At 39.8% G+C, this 27,675-nt stretch overlaps 1 protein-coding gene across 1 annotated transcript in view; it reads right to left on the bottom strand.

Annotated features, from left to right (window-relative positions):
• LOC102168221 (T-cell surface glycoprotein CD1b-2-like) overlaps positions 1-4,236 on the bottom strand; it is a 64,083-nt gene extending 59,847 nt beyond the window's left edge. Inside the window, exons 1-3 of the mRNA XM_018046344.1 lie at positions 4,176-4,236; positions 3,661-3,927; positions 2,712-2,990 (exon numbers count right to left, since the gene is read on the bottom strand). Of these exons, the coding sequence (XP_017901833.1) occupies positions 2,712-2,990; positions 3,661-3,927; positions 4,176-4,236 (607 nt within the window). The remainder of the gene's footprint in view (positions 1-2,711; positions 2,991-3,660; positions 3,928-4,175) is intronic.

The raw sequence follows: 27,675 nt of genomic DNA, 5'->3' as shown, positions 1-27,675 counted from the left end.
TCAGCCATTTCTCCAAGGTACTTTGGTTCCTTGTAGCGGGAAAATATTATGTGAAAGCCTTAATCTGAGTTCTAAGCCTTCATTTTAGGGTTTTTTTAAGTGGCCAGGACCCTTTTTTAAGTCTTATTATTATGATTTTTTATTTATACTTGCAATTCAAGTTTAAAACTACAGAGTTTTACTCATTTCCTCACATCAACTTTTCCACATAGAAAAGTTCTAGTTTCCTGTGAATCAACACAATTATGTACTCACTTAAACCCACTATATATTATATTCCATACTATCCACCTGTCTCACTATACACCATATCTCAGTAGCCTGTACACACAAGATAGCTTTAGAATGACAATAAAAACACTACACACAAAAACATCATTTGGGCCAGAAATCCACCAAGAGCAAGCTCTTCTCTCAAGGAAGTTATAAGTAGAAAGAAAAGAAAAACAATAAGAACCATAGTGTTCTGGGTATGAGTAAAGTGGATCTATGCAAGATACCAGTCAAGAGAGGGTTACTTCCACTGTAGCACTAAGGAAGGCTTTCTGGAGAAACAAGCTGCTCAGCTAACCATTATAGGCAGAAAATCATCCAGGCCAAGATGGAGACATTTTGTTAAAGATGCTCAGCAGCTCTACAAATACAATTATTTCAGCATAATTATAGTTAGTTCAGTTTGAAAAATGACATTTCAGCAGAAGCAAAAAGTTTTAAATATGAAGTCAAAGGCATGTCACCATGAAGTGTGTACATCATTTCATTTATTCCCAGGTATGTTCTTTCTCACAAATCACAACTATGAAATCTGAATGGATCCTGCTAGTGATATTGTCTCATAACAATTTTCATTTATGTTTCTGCTAGTGTATAAGTTATGATTTATCTTACAGGAATAATGATTTGATCAAATGTGATGATCACTTGAAAAAATATGATGAGATTGATTCCTAGGCTGACAACTTGAGTTTCAGGGTTCCTGGATAGTTATTCCAAATGGAAAAAGAGACATTCAGGGCTCATGAGATATTCTGAAATGCCTGTTAAGAACACAAGCAAAACATTGCTCTTAAGTGATATTCGTACACTATGTTCATAGCAGCATTATTCACAACAGGAAAAAGGTGACTGTTGAATTAACCTAAGTGTCTGTTGAGAGATCAACAGGTAAACAAAGCAATCTTTAACAGGAAAGAAATTCTAATACAGATCACCACATGAATGAATTATGAGGACATAATGTAATAATCATTCACAAAAAGACAAATGATTCCACTTCTAGAGGTACCTAGAGAATAGAGATTCATGGAGACAGAAAGTAGAATGGTGGTTGCCAGGGTCTGAGGGAGCAAGGATTGGGGAAAGTGGTTTAATGGGCATAGACTTCTAGTTTTTCAAGATGAAAAGAGTTCTAGAGATTGGCTGCATAAAATGTGAATGTACTTAAGACTACTAAACCATATGTGTAAAAGTGGCTAGAGCAGTAAATTTTCCATGATGTAATTTACTGTAATTTAAAAATATATTTATTTACAAATGGAAATTGGGGAAACTCTCTAGTGGAAATATTGAGGCTAAAAAGGCATAATGTTAATAGATAAAACAGAGGGAAAAAATAAAATGATGGACAGAAAAGAGAGATTAAAAAATGAAAACTCACCAGCACCTCCAAAACCATAATGCATGGCATATAGAAAGGATCAAGGAGGGCACTATTATTGCCACAAGTATCGAGCCAATGGATGCGGGGTGTCCTGGCAATTGGGAGAAGACAAAGGGATATCACTTCAAACCCATTCTCTAGTTCTCCAGGCCTTCTTGCCCGCCCAAGTGTCAAAACCCGCTTTTGTCCTTACCTGCTTTTGATGATTAGACATTTCTGATTCCCTTTCTCATAATCCCAGATGTCATATTCTCACAGCCACCCACAGTCTGTTCTTCTTGCCCCATCCCACCCAGTTTATAGTCCTTCATTCTTACCTATATCCTGCCTTAGTTCAGCTATTTTCATTCCTCTGGCACTGGAGTCCCAGAAATGAATCCCAAACTCTCTCTTTCTTTGTCTCTCCCTTCCTACCTCTCCCTCTGTCACTCTTTCTTCCCCCTCTCCTTCCTCCCTCCTTAGCTCATCCATCAAGTCTCTCCGCTTCCCCAGGAGTGCCCTCTGTTCTTGAAGACCACCTCCTCCCATCCCCACTTGGGCCCCAGTTCCTTCTCACCCCAGTACAGGATGATGTCCTGGTCTCCTAGACTGCTGTGCTTCACTCGGCAACTCAGGCCAGCCGCCTCCCCAGCTGCCACATTTAGGGTTACTCGGAGATACCAAGTCCAATCAGCATTGGGCACGATGTCTCCTTGCTGAGTGCCAGGCTGCTCCTGCTCACCCTCATCCACATCACCACACAGGATTTGGGTAGAATCCTGAGACATGGCACACCAGCAGTAGGCAGCCAGGCCCAGGAGTGGGGCCACTTGACAGCCAGGCCTCAGGCTTCACTGGGGTAGGAAGGAGCAGTAAGAATGTCAGATTATGACTCTAATCCAGAGCATGGGGATTCAGAAACACAAATTTGGACAATTGCCTCTTCCACTCCTATGGGAATCAGATAACTTATTGATTAAACACCTCTCAACCTAGGTTTTCTCCACTTTTGAATTTAAAGAAGATGGTGGGAGGTAAAATAGAAAAGTCTTGGGGAGAGAACAAGACTAACCTTGCTTCTGCAGTTCTGCCTTCCCTGCATCGAGGACACCCAGGAGATATCGAGGACAGGTTTCTGAGAGGAGCCTCTCAATGATATTGGAGGTGCCTTGATACTGAGTCATGAGTGCACAAAACTTCTGCCCCCTGCTGCCGCTGTTTGGTGCAGGTACACAGGAATCATTCTGGATCCTCACAAAATCCAGTCCTCCTAAAGCTCCTCTCAAAGAGCTTCCTATGGCCTCCCCAGAATGCAGCTCACAGCCTGCTATGACCTGGATCACAAAGGGGTCTGCGTAAAGGAAAACTGAGACAAGTTACTAAAATGCAAACAATGAAGAAAAGGATGAGGAAAAGACATAGGCCTTTCGATTTTACTGACAAGAAAGGTCTGAGATGTGAAATTATAACTCAAAAGCCAATTGCAGTATTCAGGACTTTTCAGGAAGAAGAGCATTGGTTAGAGGTATGCCTGTCGTAAACGGTGGGGATGGGCTCTTTTAAGGATGTACAGTGGGCAAGAGGAGAGAAGAGGAGCAATGTGTGATGGTGTCAGGAGGGCAGCATTCCAGGGTGAAGGGGAAGGTTACACTGAGAGAGATTAGGCAGCAGATGCTTGAGGATATGAATTGGAGGATGGGGAAGTCATACTTTAGTTCATTCAGGCACACAGTAGGAAAATGAGTTTTTCCTAGGTTTTGAGAGTGGCAAGTGACATACATGCAAAACAGGAAACAGCTACAAAGCAGGGACATCATCTGTTACACAAAAGTGCAAGAAACGGGAAGAATCTGGGATCCTGGGTGGAGGTAAGGAGTCAGGGTTGGAGACTACTTGGGAGAGCTGTGTGCATGCAGTTGAGTAAAGAGGGAAGGAGTAGACCATGATCAGAGGAAACAGTAGCCTGACCAAGGGAGAGAAAACTCATTGAGAGTCTCTCCAGATCAGAGGACTGTACTCACATTCCACCTGGAACTCGCTGACATGGTCCTGCACAACCCGAGTGAATCCAATGAAGTAGACTCCGAATGGGTCCTGCAGCTCAGTCATCTCCTCATCACTAAAGTTCCCCTTGGACCAGGACTTCAGGAAAATGGTAGTGCCCAAGTCAGAGTCCCAGCCTTGAATTTGCAAATCATCCAACCAGCCTGAGCCTTGGTTTTGAGCCCAGGAGCTGTTGGCAAAGGTCCAAATAGGGATGATATGGTAGGAGGTGGGCCACTGGAACACTGTGTTGGTGGAAGGTTGAAAAGAAGGAGGGAAAATGTAGAATCAGGACAGAATGTAAAATCACCCAGAGTCGGAATAATATAGAGCCTGAAACAGTTCTCTCCCCAAAGCTTCTGGCTCCATCCCCAGCCTCGAGGATAGGGGAGAGGGCTGGAAACAGCAGAGCCCAGACCCTTAGCAGTAGCTGCGTCATGCTTTTATCCAGAACCCCTGCACCTGTGCTGGGAGCAGCCAGAGTTACTCTTACTGTCCTTATTGTCACCACCTGGGAGGATAACCACTAGCAATAGAAGAGGTAGAAGAAGCATTTCCCTGGGAAGTAAAATTTCTGATGCTCAGAGCTGGTATTTAATCCCTTATTTCTGCAAACCTTTTTTTCAGTACTCTAAATTGACTTCCTCTCTTCCCCAGCTAAAAAATCTCTGACTCAAATTGGACATTTCAGAAAAACTGTACCTTCCACAGCTCTAGACTCCCACTCTGCCTCTCATTTCCGTTCCATGAACTCAGTCTCTTTTATACTTACTACCTTGGAAAAGCATTCCAAGGTAGCAAATGATGATGAAAGGTTATTTCACCCTCCGAATTCTTATTTCCACATCTTTGAAATAAGAGGATAATATTAAACAATTTCTCAGCTTCCAGTCTTTTTAATCTAGAATACCTTTGGCTTCTCTACCTATCTTGTTCTCTCTCCCCATTGCCTTCTCACCACTGGCACTTTGTCATTACCTCTTCCCAACATCTCAATGGCCCTTCTTTCTTATCTCATTCTTCTTACCTGGCTTTTTAATTCCACGTTAAATTTTTTGAGTGTGCATGTGTGTTAAAAATCACTGTCTTTTTTACGTTTGATTCTGGGACCCAAATCCCAGAGTTAAATATAATAAATAGTTTATAATCTGAGCAAAATTCTCTTACATCAGAGGAATTTTTGAGGTTGAAAATTACATTGGCCAATGGTATGTGACCTTCTTTTCAGTAGCTCTTCTCCTCTACTACTTTCAGTAACCAATGTTCATGAGAGAAAACTTCAGGAATTATGCCCCAACTTCAGGCCAAGTCAAAATAACTTTTTGTAGTAGGCTCATTAACAGTAGAACTTCCTTCTCCTTTTGTAGTGTTTTATAATCTCCATCTATATTTTTGTCTTTCCTATTACCAAATAAAGCATTGCTATGTCAGCAAGTAACTTGACATTTTTTCACCAAAAGCTCAGAGATGTTTGTCCTAAGATGTCATATCCTATGTCCTCTTTATATACATTTGGCAAGTTTTTACAATACATTTAGAATTCACTGGAGAAATATTTGGACTGCAATCAGTACGTTGGCTCTCAGGATAATTCTTGTTTTTCTCCACTTAGGAAAAATATTCCAAATTTTTGGATCTATATCATCTACATTTTGAGTGTAAGGAGAGGTTTTCACTAAGTCATCTTATTTACATAGACAAGAAGATACAAAATGAGTAATAATACATTCTTTTTCCTGGAAATAAAATAGACTTCATCCAAGATTTTCACTACCTAATTATAAAATCAAGAATAAAAAATTCCAAAGTAAGGAAGTTTGAACAATATTCCCAGAATCCAGTACATCGTATAATCTCATTCACTTTTTGTGTAACAACCACAGCCAACAGCATTCACACAACATTAACTGCCTGTACATCATGACATTACACCATTGTTTGTTCTTTGTAAGCTTTGAGTTGGACACTCAAGGTTCAGTTTATACAACAAACTATAGATTCATTGGCAAGAGCAAATTTTATGTGTGGGCATAACCAGTAGGTAATTCTCTTATACAACAAATATAGCACTGACAGTGAAGTAGCAGTAACACAGAGGTAGTGCAGGTAGTCTTGGAGAGAATACCAAATGGATCAGTGTGAGTGGCCACAGTACTTTGCTGTACATTCCCAGAGAGGCCTGCTCTGAGAATGCAGACACACCATAGAAAGAGAGATTCTGAGAACCCCAGCCCCCATTTCAGGGAGTCAGACACTGGAAAAGTGAATCTGTGCTCTTGTACTGTTGCCATCACCATTAGTATCTCCTACTTGCATAAAACTTGGTTAAAGGTATTGACAGACTCACTGGGACATGAAGACGATGGCCAGGAATAAGTGCCCTCAGAACTTAATTATTTTTCAACACTAATCCTGTAAAACACAGTCCAGTTTTCTTGGGCTCTCCTAGTGGCTCAGATGACAAAGAATCTGCCTGCAATGCAGGAGACTCGTATTCAGGTCCTCTCTCAAAAGCCCATGTTGCCAGAGCAAAAACCTGAGTGGAAACAAATTATTTCTGAATCTCAGTTACTCCAATCAAGAAGCTCAGAAGACAAGATCCTGTCTTTATTGGTGAAAAGCAGAGTGAAAGGTAGCGATGAAAAGGTAAAAATTTACCTCTGATTCCCTTAAGTTCCCTAAAAAAACAAATACAACAAATATCTTACAGTCTACTCCAAAAGCAGGAGAAACATACACCCTGGGTCCAGAATTAAGATTTCTAAGCCTGAGAACAACAGAGGACCTTCCACTGAAGTACAAGTCAGGTGCCCAAGTGAGCTGGTATCTAATGGTCGCCTGAGGGCAGCTACTGTGTGCAATCTTATACAGTCTGAGTGGTGTTCATAGTATCTAAGAGTATTAGTATTAACTACAAATGGAGTCTGGGTTTGAGAATTTCCTGAGCAGACATTTAAACCATGTAAGAAAAACGAAATCTGGCTTATTTCAAGAGTGTAAGTGAAATTCAACCTAGATTATTCTTTGTAAATGGCTCTGACAATCATAAAAGAAACATAGTCATCTTCCTAAAACTGGCATGAGAAACTTCCACTGTAATAACCAATCACTGTAAAAATTAATAACATCCTCATTTTTACTCTGTAAGTCATTCTGTAAATTCAGGTCCCCAAGCTTCACATCAGTCTTTGAATTTGGAAGCTCCCTGTTTGTGAACTGTTTTTATATCCACAATAAACTCTTACTAAATATTACTCATTTATTTGTGGGTTTTAATTTTGACATTTCTGGGGTGTGGGCAAGGTGTTACACTAAACAAAAGAAATTGAAGCAAATGAGTAACCTGTGGTATTACTTTTTGTTTCTAATGTTGTGATTTTAACCAAATGCTAATAGTTAACAGTAGATCTGAAAATGACCAGTATATTTTGACCTACTTATTTATATATGCACTCATTCATTTTTTTTAACAAGGACTTATTGAGTGCCTACTGTTTGCACATATAATATCTCTACACTACCTCTTCACCACCCAAATTGTCATCACCCACCCCAACTTAGGGTTTCCTTTGTGGTTCAGATCGTAAAGAATCTGCCTGTGATGTAGGAGGCCTGGGTTCGATCCCTGGGTCTAGAAGTTTCCCTAGAGAAGGAAATGGCAACCCACTCCAGGACTCTTGCCTGGAGAATCCCATGGACAGAGTAGCCTGGTGGGCTGCAGTCCACGGGGTCCAAAGAGAAGGACACGACTGAGCACTAACACATCCCACGTTATGCAAACTTGAAAGTGAATTCACAGACTCCCTTTTAGCTCAGGAACATTGCTTGGCTTAGTCTTGTCCAGGATCCATAGATTCCTTTTATTCCTTAATATATATATTTTATTGAAGTATAATTGACTTGCAATGTTTCATGTACACAGCAAGATGTTTCAATTATACATATACATATATATTATTTTTGAAATTATTTTTCATTATAGGTTATTACAGATATTTACTATAGTTCCCTGTGCTATACAGTAAACCTTGTTTCTTGTTGCATATCTATTTTTTAAAATTAGAAATCTAGCATTCTATTCATACCAAGTCAAACAAGTGGAATCAAAATGTCATTAATTTTTTAATTAGGCAAAAATTCATGCTTTCTAAATTATATATATTATACACATTATTTATATATATATATATATATATGTGTGTGACCACCTCATGCAAAGAGTTGACTCATTGGAAAAGACTCTGATGCTGGGAGGGATTGGGGGCAGGAGGAGTAGGGGACGACAGAGGATGAGATGGCTGGATGGCATCGCTGAGTCGATGGAGGTGAGTTTGAGTGAACTCCGGAAGTTGGTGATGGACAGGGAGGCCTGGCGTGCTGCGATTCGTGGGGTTGCAAAGACTCAGAAACAACTGAACAACTGAAATGAACAGAACTGATCTGATTGTGAACAGTGCTTCTATGTACCTCCATGTACAAATATTTCTTTGAACATCTGTTCTCAGTCATTATGGGTATTACAACTAGAAGTGGAATTGCTGATTGAAATGATTACCTCAATGTCTAATTTTGTGTAATATTCAGTTTTCCATAGTACCTGTACAATCTTATATTCCCACAAGCAATGTGTGAGGGATGGAATTTTAAATGGGTGGATGGATACATATATATATAATAGATGCATACTATATTAGTGGTAAAAATTAACGTTTTAAAATACATATTATTAACTATTCAAAATAAAAATAAACTAATAGTAATAGAGAATTTTTAAATGCTTTTTGCAGTTCTCTTGAACATCTGACTTAGTAGAACACTGCTATATTTTCATATCTGGTCCCAAATACAATCTGATGTCCAATAGTCTCTGAAAAACAATTTACACTCAAATAACAGGTTGGTGTTGGTATAAAAATAGCTTTGAACTCATGTCAGGAGCAAGCAAGTGTCCCTGAACATACCTCAAGAACAACTTACCTAGATGTGGTACTTCTGTAGGGGATGTGTGAAGGTATCATGTCTTCTAAGTTAGAACATTTCTAAAAAAAGTTTCATTTTAAGTAACTATCTCATTACCCTGAGGTAACCAAAGACAGAATGAGTACTTGATCTTTCCATATATTTACCAATTTTTGAGAGAATGAATTGCTTATACGGCTTCCTAGGAGAACAATGGATAAGTTTTTGCATTATTGAACACTCATGAATTTCAGCATATTAAAAATATTTGAATCCATCCTGGCCATTGTTTCTCTTGAGGTTCAAACTGTCCCAGCTCTGACATGGGAACATTTTAAAACCAGTCACCTATGAATCCTTTCAACATGCCTTTATCATTGAGCTTCCCTTTACCTTCTGGTACAGCAAAGTTGTTCCAGACTCCTGTAGAAACTTCCTACCCCAAACTAGAAATTAGCCATTTCTCCAAGATGCTTTGATGACTTTCAATGGGAAAATAATATGTGGAAACCATAATCTGAGTCCTAAGCATTGGTTTGGGGGATTTTCAAGTGACTAGGATCTTTTTTCTAAAGTTTAAATATTATGATATTTTACTTTATACTTGCAGTAAATATATTTTGCATTTTTATGTATACTTCAAGTTTAAAACTACCGAGTTTTATTTATCCATCTCATATCAACTACTCTTCTCCACAAAGAAAATCCTGGTTCCCAGGGAATCAACACAAATGTACTCACCTAATTTCACTATACACTATACTCTGTACTATCTACCTGTCCCACTGTACAATCTATCTCACTAGCCTACATACACACGATAGTCTTAGAACAATAAAAACCCTACCACCTAAACTATGATGTGGGGTAATTTAAGATTTATTTTCTTCCCCTACAGTGTATCTTCTGGAGACAGATAAATTTTTATGCTTTAAATCACCCTGACTTCTGGTGTGTTACAAACTTGATAAGCAGTTATGCTCCTTGTTGCGTTTTGCTTTAATTTTTAGGAATTGAAACTCCTGTTTGTTCAATCTATCATGTTATTAAATGTCTATGTGGAGCAGGACATCCTGAATGTCAGTTAGGAGCTCAGCAAGTCCTTTCTCCAAATAGTGATAATAATAGTTGGACAAAATTTTCAAAATAACCAACTTTAGATTTCTAGAAAATCGCCAAAGATATGGAACAAAAGCTATTTAAAGAACTACCTGAACCTCAGCAAGAACAATGGGAGGGGCAACTTGACATGGGGTTGTTTCCATGCTTTTCTTGATTCCTGGATACAGATATTTGGCAACCTCTTTGACCTCCAAACTCCTCCAAGAACCAAACACAATTTAAGCCCCACCCAAATCACTCACAAGCACCAGATCTCATATTTGTTGAGTCTTCTTGTCATTAGCAAGCACTTAGTTTGCAATTTTAGGAAGCTATAGCTGATATAACGCTACATGTTAACCATATTTTTTACTTAGTAACCTATTCTTAAAATGCCTCTGTTTTTCTCTCTTGTAATTGACTCATGTTACTGAGTTCTGAGCAATGAAATGCAGTGGCTGGAGATGTAGCTTCCTCCGGGCCTGACCATGTAGGCAATGTGCTGATCATCTTGCCATGCAGTGCCATCCTGGAGGTCACCTGTTAGGGAATGCTTAACAGGAGGACTCCTAGGTGCTGTTCCTCATAAATCGTCTGTTCCTTATCAGTGGAATGGCAAGCTGCTCCCAGGACTGAGGTCATTATATGAGACAGGCTTGAATCTCCTTCAGTAAGCATTCTCTTTACAACAAAACTGCTTCATCTCAATCCTCTTTCTTGAGATATGGATTGTCTCCTGACCTTGTGACCAATATTAATCCCTTCTTCCCTTGGTAATGGTTGCTGTATGTTTGGTTTTCTGATCTTTATCATCATTGAAAGAAATTTCATGTACAACAGCCTATATATACTCACAGAAAGATCATCAAAGCATCTTTGCTCCATCAGAGCTTGGGTCCCCGTGTCTTTCTTTCTTTCATTTTCTCCCTCTCTCTCTCTGGCTAATTCTCTGGAGTGTACAAACCCGCAATGCTCACTCTCCTGTCCGGGCTTCCAAGACCCCCTCGAAAAGGTGCCCTGTGCATTTGTGAGCGATGCAAGCCCTGTGTCAAGGTCTTTGATTCTCTGCACAAACCACGGAATATCAGCCTCTTTCTCTCTTTTACTTTCTTATCACCAACTCTGGACCACCAGGTTCCGGTCCACTAAAGGACCCTAACAGTCACCCATTACAGATGGCAGATAAAGGAAAAAGGGCTGTCTGGCCTACATGAGATTTGCTTGCATAAGAAATATACTTTGTTGTCTTTAGCCGCTGGATCCTCAGATTTATTTAAAACTGCAACACAACTATCTTTACTGGTTAATATAGTTACCAAACCAAACTTGGGTCTACTTGTCCAACTCGCAGTAAAATCAATCTACTGACATTGAGTGATGGTGAAGCATTTATTGCAAGGTGAATGGGACCGAGCAAGGAGACCGAGCAAGGAGAATGGGCAACTCATGCTCAAAAGACCTGAACTCACTGAAGGCTTTCAAGGAAAGATTTTTTAAAGACTGAATGAAGGCGAAGGTCTCCAGGTGCATGATCAGCTTGTGCACACCCTTTTGATGGGTTGATGATGAGGTAACTGGGTGGTATTTCAGCAGTTAAAATCATCAACCTCTGGTTCTAACTAGTCTGCGATTTACCTGTTGGTGGTCAGCCTGCAGTTAACTTCTTTCACCTGACAAAGGTTTTAGCATCTGCAAAATAGCACACAGATATGGTTTGGAATATTATCTATGTCCCTTGAGGAGGAATTAAAGGTTTTTTACTTTGTTTTGTAGCTAAACTATAATATTGTCTTGTCATGCTTGACTATTTTCCTTTGTTTCTGCATTTCCTCACTTCTCCAATCAAGTTTGCCCTTGGAAATTCAGAGAAGGACTAGGAGGAGAAAGCTTTTCTACAGACAAAAAGCAGAGAACGCTAGGTTTTTCCCAGAAAGGCCTTGCAGGGTCCTGCTCAGTTACCATATTATAGAACCCAGTAACTAGTATTCTTTCCCTTCTCCTGAGTGAGAACCAAATGAGATACAGATATAGAGGATAAGATGTGTGGATCAAATTGTCAATTTAATTTCTGATAAACTTCCTAGAGAATTTTCCTTAAGTGTGTAATCCAAGTAATCTTGCTGGCACTGAAAATTGAAGTGGACTTACTCACTCTTATAAACTGCTTTTGTTCAAGCCCCAAAATCCATATGTTGAAGCCCTAACTTCCTGTGTGGCTATATTTAAAAATGAAGCCTCTAAGAAAGTATTGATAATTGAGGTTAAATAATGTCCTGAGTGTGGGAACTTTTATGAAGAGACACCAGAGAACTCTCACCTTCTCTCTCTCCCTCTCTCTCTTTCCCTTTCTCTGTCTTTCTCCTATCCCCCACCCCCCGCTCACCACACCCACTGAGGAAAGTTCGCATGAGTACATATCAAAAAGGTGGCTGTCCATAAGCAAGCCAAAAGGAGAACCTTCACCAGACTTCTCAAGAATTGTAAAAAAATATGTCTGTGGTTTTCTGTAACCCAGGTTGTGTGTTTTGCTATGCAGCCTAGACAGACTAATACACTAATCTAGTCCAGGCAATTCTGGAAAATCTCCAAGTACCTCCACCTCAGGGTCTGTTTCTGATCAAGTCAGGGGATAGAGGAGAGACCAGAGCTGGCACTTCTGAGCACAGCTTGGCTCCAGAGACAAAGAGCAGGAAGAAGCTGTTGAGACATATCTCAAACCCAGTTTCTCTCCTGGAGTCACCAATGAACTCATTCACTCTATTGTCATGGGAAACAATAGGTATAAGAAAAAAATATATGGGGAAAAAATGGTATCAGCTCTATCCCCTGACATGACAATGTCCACCCACTCATTCAAACAGAAACCTAGAAATCTGCATTTTTTGAAAATTTATCTCTTCTTGTGAAGAAGATTGAGCACTGAAGAATTGATGCTTTTGAACTGTGGTGTTGGAAGAGACTCTTGAGAGTCCCTTGCACTGCAAGGAGATCCAACAAGTCCATTCTGAAGGAGATCAGCCTTGGGATTTCTTTGGAAGGAACGATGCTAAAGCTGAAACTCCAGTACTTTGGCCACCTCATGCGAAGAGTAAACTCATTGGAAAAGACTCTGATGCTGGTAAGGATTGGGGGTAGGAGGAGAAGGGGACAACAGAGGATGAGATGGCTGGATGGCATCACAGACTCAATGAACGTGAATCTGAGTGAACTCCGGGAGATAGTGATGGACAGGGAGGCCTGGCGTGCTGCGATTCATGGGGTCACAAAGAGTCAAACACGACTGAGCGACTGAACTAAACTGAACTTACTCCTTACAGTCACCATGGCATTTGTCTCCATAATCTATAAAATATGCCCCTCTCTAACCTCACTATCATTTAGCTCTGCTTTCATCACATGTGACCCAGGTCAAGGCCACAACTCCTTATCTAGACAATGCAATCCAAACCCTCTCTCTATCTTTTCAGCACTATGGTCATCATTGCTACAAAAAAAAAAAAAAAGCAAACTTCATCATGTCAAGTTCATGCTATTAATAGCTCATTTAATTTCATAAAAATAATCCAAACTCCTATATATGTCACTTTTATACACAAAGGTTCATATATTAATGTATCATTACCCAACAAAAAGGGTTGAGAAGGTGAAAGGAGTGAGATGTGCAAGAAGGGAACCCAACAGACTATTTATATCAGGGAATGTTTATGAACATGTATCCAAGAGTCTGAAATCTGTATGAAGTGCAACAGGGAAAGAAGGAGGTGGGTATATAAGCTGTCTAGACACACATGTTCCCCACAGAATAATCTGATATGGATGGGACATTCTGATTAAAGTCCAACCTGGGACTTCCCTGGTGGTCCAGTGGTTAAGAATCCACCTTGCAATGCAGGAGACATGGGTTCAATCGCAGTCAGGGAACTAAGATCCCACATCCTGCAGAGCACCTAAGACCACACACTGCAACTAGAGAGTGAATGCACAGCAACAGAATATCCCACATGCTGCAGTGAAGACCCACATGCCACAAGGAAGAACTGAGGTAGCCACATAAGTAAATAAATATTAAAAAGAATGCATCCTGCCTGAGGGTTCTTGCCCCTCGTGGGGGATCCCAGTGCTCTTCCTCTGTCACCAGCCTTCCCAGGCTCCCTCTTCTCGCCCCACTGGTGCCTAGCCACTAGTGTCCTCACGCTCACCTTTGCCTGGGCTCTTACCTAGCCCTCCACCAAGCTCAATCAGTGGGTTGTTTAACTGCTAGAGATCACTGTCCTCAACACTCCACTGCTGTGTGTCCACCCCACAGTTTCACATTCTATGCCATCATCCCCTCTGTGCCAGCAGAAACCTCACCCTCTGACCACTTCCCTGCTCAAGAAACCACACTGCTTCCCATAACACGTGCCTTTTACTGGTCTTTCATTTCCCCATCAGCACTTCTTCAAGTGATTCTCTCCCCTTCCTGGCTCCCAGCAGCAGTCTCTGCTTCTGCTCTGGGTCCTCCTGCCTCTCACATCTACAGCAGTGGGAAGGGTACCACCCTGAGATCCAGGATAAACTTCTTACTAGAATACCCGGATTATTGCCCAGGGTCTCAATTTCTCCCACTGTAAAATGACTGCACTAAAAGAATTTGACATTCTCCAATTCTGCTTCAACTCTAACATTTTTTGACTTGGTTTGTATTTACATTTATTTTTATTTACCTAGTCTTTTCTTTCTCTACCTCCTGAACCTCTTTTCTATGGTTCCATGATATTCTCTATTTACCTTTAACCTGAGTCGCCTGGGTCTCTTCTCTCTTTTATCACCACTCTTCCCTATCCATTCATTCTAAGTGCTGCCCACGACCTTGGCTAAATTTTGAAACCTAAAGCATTGCCTTATCATTGGACCTTAAGTTTTCTTTGTGTAAATATATTAACAACAGGCAAAATTCTTTATTTGTAAAATAAAATCAAAGAGAACACTAATAGATGGAGAAATATACTATGTTCATGGATTGGAAGAAAAAATATAGTGAAAATGAGTATACTACCCAAAACAATCTACAAATTCAATGCAATCCCAAACAAGCTACTAACAGTATTTTTCACAGAACTAGAACAAATAATTTCAACACTTGTAAGGAAATACAAAAAACCTCGAAGAGCCAAAGCAATCTTGAGAAAGAAGAATGGAACTGGAGGAATCAACCTGCCTGACTTCAGGCTCTACTACAAAGCCACAGTCATCAAGACAGTATGGTACTGACACAAAGAAAGAAATCTAGATCAATGGAACAAAATAGAAAGCCCAGAGATAAATCCATGCACCTATGGACACCTTATCTTTGACAAAGGAGGCAAGAACATACAATGGATTAAAGACAATCTTTTTAACAAGTGGTGCTGTGAAAACTGGTCAACCACTTGTAAAAGAATGAAACTAGAACACTTTCTAACACCATTCACAAAAATAAACTCAAAATGGATTAAAGATCTAAATGTAAGACCACAAACTATAACACTCTTAGAGGAGAACATAGGCAAAACACTCTCCGACATAAATCACGGAAGGATCCTCTGTGACCCACCTCCCAGAAATTTGGAAATAAAAGCAAAAATAAACAAATGGCACCTAATTAAACTTAAAAGCTTCTACACAACACAGGAAACTATAAGCAAGGTGAAAAGACAGCCTTCGGAATGGGAGAAAATAATAGAAAATGAACCAACTGACAAACAACCAATCTCAAAAATATACAAGCAAATCCTATAGCTCAATTCCAGAAAAATAAACGACCCAATCAAAAAATGGGCCAAAGAAAAAAACAGACATTTCTCCAAAGAAGACATACAGATGGCTAAAAAACACATGAAAAGATGCTCAACATCACTCATTATCAGAGAAATGCAAATCAAAACCACAATGAGGTACCATTTCACTCCAGTCAGAATGGCTGCTATCCAAAAGTCTACAAGTGATAAATGCTGGAGACAGTGTGGAGAAAAGGAAACCCTCTTACACTGTTGGTGGGAATGCAAACTAGTACAGCCACTATGGAGAACAGTGTGGAGTTTCCTTAAAAAACTGGAAATAGAACTGCGTTATGACACAGCAATCCCATTGCTGGGCATACACACCAAGGAAACCAGAATTGAAAGAGACACGTGTACCCCAGTGTTCATCGCAGCACTGTTTATAATAGCCAAGACATGGAAGCAACCTCAGTTCAGTTCAGTTCAGTCTCTCAGTCGTGTCCGACTCTTTGCGACCCCATGAATTGCAGCATGCTATGCCTTCCTGTCCTCACCAACTCCTGGAGTTCACTCAGATTCACGTCCATCGAGTCAGTGATGCCATCCAGCCATCTCATCCTCTGTCGTCCCCTTCTGCTCCTGCCCCCAATCCCTCCCAGCATCAGAGTCTTTTCCAATGAGTCAACTCTTCGCATGAGGTGGCCAAAGTACTGGAGTTCCAGCTTTACCATCATCCCTTCCAAAGAAATCCCAGGGCTGTTCTTCAGAATGGACTCGTTGGATCTCCTTGCAGTCCAAGGGACTCTCAAGAGTCTTCTCCAACACCACAGTTCAATAGCATCAATTCTTCGGCACTCAGCCTTCTTCACAGTCCAACTCTCACATCCGTACATGACTACTGGAAAAACCATAGCCTTGACTAAACGGACTTTCGTCGGCAAAGTAATGACTCTGCTTTTGCATACACTATCTAGGTTGGTCATAACTTTTCTTCTAAGGAGTAAGCATCTTTTAATTTCATGGCGGCAGTCACCATCTGCAGTGATTTTGGAGCCCTAGATGTCCATCAGCAGATGAATGGATAAGAAAGCTGTGTTAAATATACACAATGGAGTATTACTCAGCCATTAAAAAGAATTAATTTGAATCAGTTCTAATAAGGTGGATGAAACTGGATCCTATTGTACAGAGTGAAGTAAGCCAGAAAGAAAAACACCAATACAGTATACTAATGCACATATATGGAATTTAGAAAGATGGTACAATAACCCTCTATGTGAGATAGCAAAAGAGACACAAATGTATAGAACAGACTTTAGGACTCTGTAGGAGAGGGAGAGGCTGAGATTATTTGGGAGAATGGCATTGAAACCTGTATAATATCATATATGAAACGAATCGCCAGTCCAGGTTCAATGCATGATATTGGATGTTTGGGGCTAGTGCACTGGGATGACCCAGAGGGATGGTACGGGAGGGAAGAAGGAAGGGGGTTCAGGATGGGGAACACGTGTATACCTGTGGTGCATTCATGTTGATGTATGGCAAAAGCAATACAATGTTGTAAAGTAATTAACCTCTAATTAAAATGTAAAAAATAAATAAATAAAAGCCAAGAAATGAACAAGAAAAAACTACCACAAGACAGAGGTATATTAGGTAACCTATAGTTTTGTAAATTATTAATACAAGCATATGCTGACCTCACAAGATGAATAAAATCTTTAAGAAGGAACTCAAATAAGACAATGAAAATAAGAGTGGGAAATGGAAGCTGACACTTCGGCTTCCCAGGGCATTGTCATGAGTTGGTTCCCAAGACTTATGTCTATAGTAGCCACATGAGTAAGGAGGTAATGTCTTGAAATCACCCCCCTCCCAAAAAGCAAGTTGTCATGGGACTTTTTAAGGGTTCCCAGGTAGGGCTAGTAGTAAAGAACCCACCTGCCAATGTACAAAACATAAGAGATGTGCGTTTGATCCCTAGGTTGGGAAGATTCCCTGGAGGAGGGCATGGCAACCAATCCAGTATTCTTCTCTAGAGAATCCCACGGACAGAGGAACCTCAAGGGCTACAGTCTGTAAGCTCACAAAAAGTTGGACACAACTGAAGTAACTTAGCATGCACGCATGCATGGGACTTTTTACTACACCCTCAGTGAAATTGGATTAGGAAAAAAGAAAATCCACCCATATGAACAGGGAAATAATAGGAAAACTTATGGCTGCCTTGTGCTCTGCCTAGAAAAATTTTAAATTATTCTTATGAAAGTTCTTAATCACAGGTTTGCTAACATGAGTTTGGCATTGAAAATATCTATTTAATTTTTAATGCCCAATCATAATTTAATATCTTCCCCACCCGGAGATCAAACCCATGTCTCTATGTCTCCTACACTGGCAGGCAGGTGCTTTACCACTAGTGCAGCTGGGAAGCCCATATGCCACTATACACTCGCCCACATCCACAGAATGCACAGGTGACACTAGAGGTAAGGAACCTGCCTGCCAATACGGGAGATGTAAGAGATGTGGGTTCGACCTCTGGGTTGGGAAGATGCCCTGGAGGAGGGCATGGCAACCCACTCCAGTTTTCTTGCCTGGAGAATCCCATGGAAAGAGGAGTCTGGCAGGCTACAGCTCATGGGTATGCAAAGAGGTGGACATGACTGAAGCGACTGAGCATGCACAGAATGCACAAAACCTTTTCTAAACAACCAATTAAAATCTATTCTGATCAACGGATGCTAGGCAACAGACTGAATAACTTGCCATGATCTCTAAGTAAGATGATAATTTTTAAATTTTCTTATTTCTTTGGATGATATATTACTTCTGGTATTTTTTCAGCTTTTTTAAAAAACTGAAGTACAGTTTACATAAAACTGTATATGAATCACAGGCATATGATATAGTGATTCAGAACTTTTATATGTTATACTCCATTTGTAGTTATTATAAGATATTGGCTATACTCTCTGTGTTGTATAATATATCCTCGTTTGTTAGCCTTTTAAAATAAAATGTTATTGTCATTTCTGTTGTGTCTTTTGAATATTAAGTATCTAATAGCTCATTCTTTTAAAGGTTTCAGACTGTTCACTTGGCAAAAGTAAACCCAGAACTGAATTCTAGGGATCCATGACCAACACAATCTTCTTTTTTTTCTAATACATGCTGTCCTTGGTTTATGCAATTTCAACATATAAAGGTTTCAGTTACCATGGTTTATTTAAATAATGCCAAATCCCCAACAATATGGCTCAAAATTCAGTTACCACAGTATATTAAATACTAGTAATTGAATTAAGCACAAACTGTACTAGTAGCTCATCATTCTATGAAAGACAGTGGAAATAATAAATGTGCAATCAGTAACCAATGACATCAATGATCAACCACAACACTTCTTTCAAAGCTTGTCAGTGACTACTAATTGCATGCACAGAGAGCAAATTGTGTACAGCTGGCGCTTGAATAATGTGATTTGAGCTACATGACTCCACTTATAGCTGATTTTTTTCAGTTAATACAGTCTACAGTACTACATGATCAGAGATCAACTGAATCTGCACATGTAGAACTGTGGTTTTGGAGAGCCAACTGTAAAGTTATACATGGATTTTCAACTGCAGAAAGAGTTGGCCCCCTAACTCCAGATTGTTTCAGAGTCAACTGTACCCACATTATTTCTTTGTATTCCAATAATAAATCCATGTGGCATTTATATGGATTGCAGCATGTCAGGCTTTCCTGTCCTTCACTATATCTTTTGCTATCAAAATTTTCAAATTAATGTGCACAGATCAAAGTATATAGAATGCCATCAAAATTTGTTTAAGTATTTCAAGGTGCTTGTCAATTATATTTTTCACACAGGGTGATACTATCACATACCTGATGTTTCAAATCATTTTTGTCTGTATTCAGCTTTTGTAGCTATGTATGATTTATATAATTCCTTCCCAATCATCTCATGTACTAAGCTAGCTATTCAACACACACACAAAAAAAAATGTTTTATGTATTTATAAATACATAAGTCTAATAATTATGTTTTACCTGGCTCATATCTGAGATGATATCATCAAATCTTAGTGGAAAATAGTGAGTATTTCTTACCTTATTTAAAATTGCTTGGTTTGGACTTCCCTGGTGCTCCAGTGGTTAAGACTCTGTGCTCCCAATGCAAGGGGCCTGGGTTCAATCCCTGGTCAGAGAACTAGGTCCCACATGCCATAACTAAGACTTGGTAAAGCCAAAGAAATAAATATTTTAAAATTTTAAAAATTGCTTGATCTATAACATCTACCATAATTTCAATGGATGGTTTCATATTTCATCCCCTAAATAATGCGCTACTATATTATTTGTTGTAAATGTTAGTCTTCTGCATAAATGTTCTATCATACTGATAGTGTTGGCATAATTTACATAATATCTGCCAAATGAAGAGAATGCTAATACATTTTCTTGGGTGGTGCTCTGAACGCTTGATTTTGTCCTATCAAGCATTCGATCATGCATATGATGTATTCATTTACAGCATGTCGATATTTTCAAAATAGTCATAGTCCCACAGCGCTTACAGTTTCACAATTGATCATATTTCATTTTGAATATTTATTATGTATTCAAACATTGTTAAGGAGTTTTAACTTCCTTTTGCTATTAACATGATAACTCTGATGATCATCTACTCATTTCCTTTATTAGATAATTTTTTCATCACTAAAAGATTTCAGTATAAATTTTAAAATAATAATAAAGAAATACATATAGGATTTTAGAAAACAGAATCTAGTTATTTTTCACCATTTGAAAAATTTGTGTTAATTGATGTTATATTTATATATATATATAGTCATATACTGACTATACTCACTGTAGTCACTATACTGAGTGGTGAACACCACTAAGCCATAAAAAAGAATGAAATAATGCCACTTGAAGCAACATGGAAGGAACTAGAGATTGCCATACTAAGTTAAGTAAGTCAGAAAAAAGAAAATCAAACATCATATGATATCACTTACATGTGGAATCTAAAAATGACTGAAATGAATGTATCTGCAAGGCAGAAACAGAATCATGGACACAGAGAACAAACTGTAGCTGCCAAGGTAGAGAGATGGAATGGGAGGTTGGAGTTAGCAGATATAAGCTTTTATTTAGAGAGCTTTCCATTCTATATATAAAACAAGGTCCTACTATATAGCCCAGAGACCTATAGTCAATATCTTACAATAAATATTTTTAATATTGCATATATATGAATAACTGAATCACTTTATTGTATCTCAATAAGTAACACAACATTGTAAATCAACTATACTTCAATTTTAAAAAGAAGGAAGAATTTTTTTTATTTTTTTGAAAAGCATCATATCTTTTCTTAATCTTTTTACTGAGCATTCAAAAATGTACCCAATCATACAGTTCACTGATATATCACAAATAGAACACATCTATATTATGCAATTCAGATCAACAAGTAGAATATCACTAGTACCTGGGAAGACTCCATATGTCACTCCTTACTGCAGCTCTCATTCCTAAACATAACCACTATTTTGACTTTTAACATCATAATTAGTTTTTCTCTCCCACTGTAGTATCTTCTGCCTAAAGAATATGTTTCAACATTTCCTTTTCTGATAACAAATTGCTTCAGTTTGCTCTTGTCTACAACTAAGAACAGTATTTACCTTCAGTTTTGATGGATAGTCTCATTGACTACAGATCTCTAGATTTTCAATTTCATTGTCTTAGAACTCTGAAAACAGTATTGCATGCAATTCTGGCCTCCATTGTTTCCTCTGAGATGTCGGATGCTAGTTTAGTGATAGAAAACTAGTCTCTAGTCTCTGGCTATTATTAAAATATTATCTTTCTTCTTGGTTTTCAGTAGTTTTACTGTGATGTACATGGTATGATTATACACAGGAGGTAATTAATAGATTCACAGATTAGATCTGGTAGACAAGTGCCTAAAGAAGTTTGGATGCAACTTTGCAACATTGTACAGAGGCAGAGACGGAAACCATCCCAAAGAAAAAGAAATGCAAGAAGGCAAAGCGGTTGTCTGAGGAGGCTTTACAAATACCTGAAGAAAGAAGAGAAGCGAAAGGCAAGGGAGACCAGGAAAGATATAGTCAACTGAATGCAGAGTTCCAGAGAATAGCAAGCAGAGAGAGATAAGAAGGCCTTCTTAAATGACCAATGCAAAAATTAGAGAAAAACAATAGAATGAGAAAGATTAGAAATCTCTTCAAGAAAATTGGATGTAACAAGGGAACATTTCATGCAAAGATCAGCATGATAAAGTACAGAAACGATAAGGACCTAACAGAAACAGAAGATGTTAAGAAGCGGCGAGAATACACAGAAAAACTAAACAAAAAAGACCTTAATGACTCAGATAACCACAATGGTGCGATCACTCACCTACAGTCAGACATCCTGGAATGTGAAGTCAAGTGGGCCTTAGGAAGCATCACTATGAGCAAAGCTAGTGGAGGTGATGGAATTCCAGCTGAGTTATTTCAAATCCTAAGAGATGATGCTTAAAAGTGCTGCACTCAATATGCCAGCAAATTTGGAAAACTCAGCAGTGTCCACATGACTGGAAAATGTCAGCAAGAAGAAACAGTTGGAGCTCGATATGGAACAATGGACTGGTTCAAAATTGGGGAAGGAGAGTGAAAAGGCTGTATATTGTCACCCTGTCACCCTGTATATTGTTAACGTCTATGCAGAGAACATCATGCAAAATGCCAGGCTGGAAGAATCACAAGTTGGAATCCAGATTTCCAGGTGAAATGTCAACAACCTCAGATATGTAGATGATACCACTGTAATGGCAGAAAATGAAGAGTGCCGGGGTCCAGCCCCCACAGGTTCTAGGGGAACCTGAAGGAAAAACCGTGTTGGTGGATGATTTAGAGAGAGATAAGGAAAGAATACTGTAGACAAGAAAATAGAGGCAAGAAAGAGGCTGATATTCCTTGGTTTACATAGAAAGCTAATAAAGTCTTAGAAGCCCAGGCAGAAAAGTGAATGCAGAGAGCCTCTGTGTTCCAAGGGATCAGCCTGAAAAAGAAAGTAAGAGAGAAAAAAAGAAAAACACCAGGTGACCAAGCTTCTTTGAGTGAGGCCCAATAGCTTTATTTTTAAAGGCATTTTTATACCTTGTCTTATACATAGAGGGAAATGAAAGATGCAAAGGCATATAGAGTCAGCCCAAACATTACATCTGTTTTGTCTTTATTGAAACCAGGATTTTTTTTGCAATCCTTTCCCATAGGTAATGTTGTGTACATTATCTTTTGGCCTTGGAGGCCTGTGGACATTTTATGACCCTCTTTTGATAAAGGCTGTTCAACCAGAAAACTTATTTTCCCTCAAAGTGTTTTTTCTTTGTATTTCTAATCTATGTCAACCTCAGAAAGTATTAAACAAGTTGCATTTCTCACAGAGCAAAAGTGCAGTGAGTTACAAGAAAGAACCAATTAGCTCAAAAGTCTGATGTAGTTAATTTCAAGGCTACACTTGTTTTTCTTACTTTCCAACTATGTTAACTAATGCACTCCCAGGTGCACAGTGCATAAGAGATATGGGAACTTAGCTACAAGCATTGGCCTAATAATGAAATCCTATGCCAGCACTATTCTAATAAATTTTAACTCTTTAAAAGGCTCTATGTTTTAGGCTTTCCATGGCTCTCATAGTTGGGAGGCTGTAAATAATCATATGCATAGCTGCAAGAGTCTGGATATACCTGCCAAGCAAGCTGGAATGCTAACAGAGGGATTTTGATTGGAAATATTCCTCTCATGTCCAGGAGACTTAGTAGCTATAGCCCTAAGTTAATTTTCTCCAGGGAAAGGTGGTCAGGAATAGGCCCCTGTTAATGTCAGAGGAATTGGTGAAAGTCATGAAATAGTAAAACAGACAGATTCTGGTTTTGGGGTAGTTGCTCGAGAAAGCCTAGGGAGCCCCTTGAGTTCTGAAGCCTTGCTTAACAGTTCTCTTCCGCATGACCTTGTCAAGGGTGTGATCTCCCATGGTGGCTCCCAGCATCTCCCCCTTTTTTATTTTTTAAGGCAGATGTAATTTGTCATGAGCTTTTGAGTGTTCTGTTGAAGAGTTTTGACAACACAAGGAAGAATAATTATGAGAAGCAGAATAAAAACGGCTAGTGAAGCATAACTAAAGACAGTAGACAAAATATTTTTTCCAGAAATGAAATTAGAAAATGTATGGGAAAAGGTCACTTGTTGCTTTTGTGGCAGTAAAATTTAATCCAGAGTGTTCCAAGGTATCTACCTGACCACTATGTTTTCCCAAATCTAAACTAATGTTGGAGCCGTTCCATACCCTCGAAACGTGACTTTTACTTCCCTCTTAGCTACAAATCTATCTCGTTTACCCTCAGAGGTGTCACATAAATTTAGTGCAGTTGGCACAACTGGCCAATGTCAACTCTACTTTTAAAATCTACAATTCAGGGGGCGGTCCTAAGATGTCAGAGGAATAGAATGGGGAGACCACTTTCTCCCTCATGAATTCATCAAAAGAACACTTCAACGCTGAGTAAATTCCACAAAACAACTTCTGAATGCTGGCAGAGGACATCAGACACCCAGAAAAGCAGATCATTGTCTTCAAAAACAGGTAGGAAAAAATATAAAAGATGAAAAAAGAGACAAAGGAGGTAGGGAGGATGCTCTTTCCCGGGAAGGGAGTCCCGTCCTCGGAAGAGACTCTTAAGAAGAGAGGTTTCCAAACACCAGGAAACATTCTCACTGCTGAGTCTGTGGCGAGCCTTGGAAGCACAGAGGGCAACATAACAGAAAGGGAAAATAAATAAATAATTAAAACCAACAGATTACAAGCCCAACAGTAACTCCCCCAGTGGAAAAGCAGTGCAGATGCCTGCATCCACCATTAGCATGTGGGGGCTGGACAGGGAGGCCCAGGAGGCCCAGGCTGCAGTGCTTTTTAAGAATCAGGCCGGAATACCTTGCGCGTGACCAGAGCGAACTAACTTCAGCTAGCAAATCAGACTGTGGGATAGCTACCACCCAAAACACTCAAACATAAGACATCGCCAGGACCGCGCACAGAAAAAAGGATGGAACGGAAATGGCCGGCTGCAGAACATCCCCCTCCGGGGACAGGCAGCCAGAGCCTTAAGGGCTGGAAGGGGGCAATTGAAGCCCAAGAGAGACATTACCTACCAAAATGGAAGCAGGCTTCTTTGCTAACTAAGACTTCTGGGGGTTCTGGACAGTCATCATCTGCCTGAGAAGGAACACCAGTGGTACACCCAGAAAGCTGAGCAGCAGGGAAAGGTGATAAGTCGCAGTGACTGCGCTCACCTAGCTCCTAAGCTGCTCGGACCTGGGAAGGGCACAAAATGCAGGCCCAACCAAATCTGCATCTCTGAGGGCTACCTGAGCCCCGAGCCTGAGTGGCTTAGACAGGGGAGGTGCATGAAGCCTAGGGCCAGCCTCAGACGGTTCCCCAGTTCCCTGGTGGAGCAACGTAGAGCCTGAGTGGTGTGTGCTGTGAGCAGGGGCAAGCCCAGCGTGGATGACACACTGCAAGCACACACCAGTAATATTTGTTTGCCGCATCCCTCCCTCCCCACAGCACAACTGAACAAGTGAGCCTAAAAAAAAAAAAAAAGTGTCCACCACCGCCTCCCTGAGTCAAGACGGAAATCAGACGCTGAAGAGACCAGCGAACAGAAGAAATTAAACAGAGGAAACCGCCTTGGAAGTGACCCCACACTGCCCACAACACCAGGGAAAGGGCCAGATATATCTTTACTATTTTTACGATCGTTCTTTTTTTTTTTATGTTGATGTTGTTGCGTGATTGTTTTTTCTTCTTTTCTTTTTCCTCTTCTTTTTTTTAACTTTCTTAAATTTTTAAGTCCTCTACTTCTCTAATTTTTATTTTTATAATCTACTATTACTTTTTGAAAAAAAAAGACATTATTTTTAAAGCAAACCCATACATAGTCTTTTTGTGGTTGATGTTATTGCTTTTTAATAATTCTTGTGGCTTGGTTTTTTCTTCTTTTTCTTCTTCTTCTTTTCTTTAATATTGTATTTTTGAAAATCCAATCTCTACTCCAGATTTTTAATCTTTGCTTTTTGGTTTTTGTTGTCAATTTTGTACATTTAAAACCCCAATCGTTAGTACTCAATTTTAGCTGAGAGCGAGATTACTGGCTTGACCACTCTCTCCTCCTTTGGACTCTCCTTTTTCTTCACCAGGTGGCCTCTGTCTCTTCTCGCCCCCTTCTCTTCTCTGCCCAACTCTGTGAATCTCTGTGTGTTCCAGACGGTGGAAAACACTCAGGGAACAGGTTACTGGCCGGATCTGTCTCTCTCCTTTTCATTTCCCTCTTTTATCCTCCTGGCAACCTCTGTCTACTTCTTCCCCCTCCTCTTCCCTGTATAACTCTGTTAACACCACTGAGCAGTCCAGACTGTGGAGCGCACATAAGGAAGTGATTACTGGCTAGCTTGCTCTCTCCTCTTTTTTATTTTTTTTTTTTACTTTATTTTACTTTACAATACTGTATTGGTTTTGCCATACATTGACATGAATCCACCATGGGTGTACATGCGATCCCAAACATGAACCCCCCTCCCACCTCCCTCCCCACAACATCCCTCTGGGTCATCCCCGTGCACCAGCCCCAAGCATGCTGTATCCTGCATCGGACATAGACTGGTGATTTGATTCTTACATGATAGTATACATGTTTCAATGCCATTCCCCCAAATCATCCCACCCTCTCCCTCTCCCTCTGAGTCCAGAAGTCTGCTATACACATCTGTGTCTTTTTTGCTGTCTTGCATACAGGGTCATCATTGCTATCTTTCTAAATTCCATATATATGTGTTAGTATACTGTATTGGTGTTTTTCCTTCTGGCTTACTTCACTCTGTATAATTGGCTCCACTTTTATCCATCTCATCAGAACTGATTCAAATGAATTCTTTCTAACGGCTCAGTAATACTCCATTGTGTATATGTACCACAGCTTTCTTATCCATTCATCTGCTGATGGACATCTGTTTCCATCATCGGTGCTGTATAGATGGAGAAGTCTTGAGGCTATCATAAAAATAAAACTGAAAACCAGAAGCAGGATGAACATTGGGGTACATGTGTCTCTTTCAATTCTGGTTCCCTCGGTGTGTATGCCCAGCAGTGGGATTGCTGGGTCATAAGGCAGTTCTATTTGCAATTTTTTTAAGGAATCTCCACTCTGTTTTCCATAATGGTTGTACCAGTTTGCATTCCCACCAACAGTGTAGGAGGGTTCCCTTTTCTCCACACCCTCTCTAGCATTTATTGCTTGCAGATTTTTGAACCACAGACATTCTGACTGGTGTGAAGTGGTACCTCACTGTGGTTTTGATTTGCATTTCTCTAATAATGAGTGATATTGTTGCTCTCTTCTCTTTTGAACCCACCTCATCTCATTCCAGTCACCTCTAACTACCCCCTCCCTCTTCTCCATGTAACTCAATGAACCTCTCTGGGTGTCCCTCAATGTGGAGACACCTTTCATCTTTAACCTAGATGTTTTATCATTGGTGCTGTATAGATGGAGAAGTCTTGAGGCTATCGTAAAAATAAAACTGAAAACCAGAAGCAGGAGGCTTAAGTCCAAATCCTGAGAATATCAGAGAAATCTTGAATCCAGGGAACATTAATCTATAGGAGCTCATAAAACGCCTCCATAACTACACTGAAACGAAGCACCACCCAAGGGCCAACAAGTTCCAGAGCAAGACATACCACGCAAATTCCCCAGCAACACAGGAACACACCCCTGAGCTTCAATATACAGGCAGCTCAAAGTTATTCCAAAACAACTGACATCTCATAACCCATTACTGGACACTTCATAGCACTCCAGAGAGAAGAAAGCCAGCTCTACCCACCAGAACTCCAACACAAGCCTCCTTAACCAAGACACCTTGACAAGCCACTGATACAACCCCACCCACAGTGAGGAAACTCCATAATGGAGAGAACTCTACAAGTTCCCAGAATATAGAAAGGCCACCCCAAATGCAGCAATATAACCAAGATGAAGAGAGAGAGGAATATCCAGCAGGTAAAGAAACAGGAGAAATGCCCACCAAATCAAACAAAAGA

Source organism: Capra hircus, chromosome 3, assembly GCF_001704415.2.
Source record: "Capra hircus breed San Clemente chromosome 3, ASM170441v1, whole genome shotgun sequence".
Lineage (NCBI taxonomy): Eukaryota > Metazoa > Chordata > Mammalia > Artiodactyla > Bovidae > Capra > Capra hircus.
This window is presented reverse-complemented; position numbering and strand designations above follow the sequence as displayed.